The sequence below is a fragment of the Vollenhovia emeryi genome, unplaced genomic scaffold (assembly GCF_000949405.1).
Source record: "Vollenhovia emeryi isolate VEMERY1.0 unplaced genomic scaffold, V.emery_V1.0 DF943187.1, whole genome shotgun sequence".
Taxonomy (NCBI): domain Eukaryota; kingdom Metazoa; phylum Arthropoda; class Insecta; order Hymenoptera; family Formicidae; genus Vollenhovia; species Vollenhovia emeryi.
The window spans coordinates 1-3,195 of NW_011963179.1; the positions used below are offsets into that span (position 1 = coordinate 1).

The 3,195-nt window shown below is 33.5% G+C and overlaps 1 protein-coding gene across 1 annotated transcript; it reads left to right on the forward strand.

Moving 5' to 3' along the window:
- The first annotated feature begins 2,235 nt into the window (after positions 1–2,235).
- LOC105566554 (putative nuclease HARBI1) lies at positions 2,236–3,120 on the forward strand. Its single transcript, XM_012020641.1, has one exon. The coding sequence runs from the start codon at positions 2,304–2,306 to the stop codon at positions 3,111–3,113; it is 810 nt and encodes a 269-aa protein (XP_011876031.1). The 5' UTR covers positions 2,236–2,303; the 3' UTR covers positions 3,114–3,120.
- The last annotated feature ends 75 nt before the right edge of the window (positions 3,121–3,195 follow it).

Below are 3,195 nucleotides of genomic sequence, written 5' to 3' on the forward strand. Positions count from 1 at the left end.
ACAAATAATTATATACATGTTTTTAAGTGTGTACATAAGTACAAACATCAGTATTCTAATTCTTATATACTAATGACGTAGTAATATCGCATTTACATATGTAATATCACATTGTGTTAATCTTTAACTTGTACACAAATATTAGAAGACGTGATTGTAAGAAATTTTTGGTTAAAAAATATAATTTTTCATACTCCGTATTACTAAACCCTTAGGCGCAATATTATTTCACACTATTTTTCTCTGTTTCAATTTTTGTTCATTAGCTGTCTAATAGATCAGGCACAAAAATTTATGACCGTACTAAGACTGTAGCAAAGGTGACAGAATGACACCAGTACATACGTGTATTTATTGAATATTAGCGTCTAATGAATGGTAATATAAACTTACAATCTAGTAATACTAAATAATACTGAATAATATCATATCAATACTTAATAATATCACAAGCGGCATGTAAAATATATTAATATTTAATAATAATACTTAAAATTTATTCATTTATTGTGGCAGATAGGTAATACAATATTTCATTTCAAATATTATCTGTCTGCCAAGATAACAAAAAATTTCATTAAAATAAAATATTACTTTGTTCATCTATATATTTCATAAGGTGATGGGGTTTTAGTCCTCTCTAAAAAAAAAATCCACCACCATGATAATATCACATGTATATATTGCTGAAAATATACTACTTATATTCTGTTCATCTAAATATTATAGTTATATTTATTTAACTGAATTTAATAACATTTAATTTAAAAATATAGAAAAAGGATGGATGTCAGAATACTTTATAGATAACTTTAGTCAGATAACTTTAATCACTGTGATCATTAGAAAAAGACTGAATGGTTTCCAATATTTTTATCATACAAGGCAATTGATTCTCAGCCTTAATTTTCTTTAAAGACATAGAAATGCATTCTGACATGACTGATACTTCTTTATCAACAGAACCAGATGAAGCTTGTGTAGCAGGTTTTTGTGTTACAATGTTTTCAATATACGAGGTTATTTTTTCCATTGAAGCAGTACTTGTATGCAAAAAATTATCCAGGGTGCCTTCCGTTTCACGCATTGAATGCATAGATCGCATCCAATGCGCTGCGCGCATTGATATCGTTCCGTTTCCATTAATGTGCCTATGCGCTCTTGGAAACGGAACGGATTTTGATGCGTTTGATATGAAACGAAAATGGATGCCACCAGAATGGATGACAAAACAGTAATAGCAGTAGCTTCATTTTTAATAGTAAAAAATGACGAAAGCAGCAGTAGTGAGAGTGACTCTAGTGAGAGTGAAAACGAAAATGAAGATATACTAAGTTTGAATATAGAATTAGAAATATTATATACAATATTAATGGTTGAAGAAACACGTGGAGAAATGGTAGCTGTAGAGAAACTAACAGGTTATGTGGAACGAGTTATTCCCAGTTACTCGAGAACAATATTCAAGGAACATTTTCGGTGAGTAATTATAACTTTGTATGAAAGAAATAAGAACATGAGATCAAGTTATTCTTTAAATAATATTGTTACGCCCGCGAGGTGTTGTGCCTGTCACCCGTTGAATGCGCGCCGGCCGTGGGCTGAAGTTGCGGCGCATAGAGACGCCGGTCGCCAAGGACCGATGGGATATGTTGATTATTGATGTTCCGTTGTCTTGTTCTGATCTCGCTAGAGAGAAGACGTGTACGTTACGGCTAATAAAGTTTCCCCATTTCACTAAAGTCCTCTCTCTCTTATTTACTCGCGGCGCGGAGCGCGAGAGAGTAAGGCGTCGAACCGACCCATACGCGAGTGCGCGGAGTGACGTGCCAACGGCGAGACATCACGCCGAGCGAGACGTTACAATATCATAAATTGTAGTAATATAAATCAATAAATAAAATTTATTGATTTTACTTTTTGAATTTTACTTTCTCATTTAATATAAATCAAGTGATATAAATAATATACCTAGAAAAGTGGCAGCGTATATCATTACAAAATTGTTTTTATTTACCTTTCATTAGTATTTATCAAGTGAATTTCTGTATTTTAGAATGTTTCCTGAAACATTTGAAATAGTGCTTACAACAATTGGTCCAGGATTACGTGCTATCAATAATGCTGCATCAGCTGGTAGAAAAACAATCTCAGAAGAAAAACAATTACTTATCGCCATCTGGTTTATGGCTACACCTGATTCTTACAGGTATATTTGATATCTATTCTGTATCCGTGTATAATAAGAACATGACAACGTATATATTAAGTGTCGTTTAAAGTTTCAGCATTATTTAATTTGCATGGCACATTATTGTTATAGGTCTGTAGCTACAAAATTTGGTGTAGGAATGGCAACTGCCTTTCGAGCATTACGGCGAGTAACCTATGCTCTACATTGTGTTTCACCTCGTTTCATTAGATGGCCGAGAGACCAGGATGCTCTAAATGTGATGGAACAATTTCAACAATCACGTGGCTTTCCCAACGTAATTGGCGCTATCGATGGCACACATGTCAAAATTCGAGCTCCCGTTGAAGATGCAAACTCTTATATTAATAGAAAAGGGTTTCACTCCATCAATGTTCAAGTTGTATGTGATTATCGGGGTGTATTTACACATTGCTATGCTGGGCAGGTGGGATCTGTCCACGATGCTAGAGTATTCCGCAACTCACCGGTGGCTCGATTTCTTGAATTGTCTGAGGAATACTTTCCGAATAATTCCCATATCATTGGAGATGCTGCCTATGGTATTCATCCCCATGTAATGGTGCCATTTCGAGATAACGGACATCTCACACTTCGGCAAAAAAATTTTAATTTTTGTTTGTCATCAACGAGAATGGCAGTCGAAAGAGCGATAGGGCAATTGAAAATTCGTTTTCGAATATTGTTAGATTGTTTGCCATTAACAGATATAAAAAAAATCCCAGAATTTATTATTGCATGCTGCGTACTACATAACATTTGTATACTTCAAAATGATGAAATGCTTATTGGTGTATATGGACATAATGATCAAATAAATCCGGTTGTATATGGAAATGTGGTAAATTTAGGGAATGAAAAAAGAAATAGAATTATGAATGCTTTGCCAATGAGAATGTAATAGAAAGTTATATTAATAAACATTTGTTCTTATGCAATAAACAACAGCAATATAATTACTATATATACACACGTCTCTAAAA

What these genes read in the sequence shown, in the direction of transcription:
- LOC105566554 (XM_012020641.1), top strand. Translation starts at nt 2,304, where the DNA reads ATGGCACATTATTGTTATAGGTCTGTAGCTACAAAATTTGGTGTAGGA.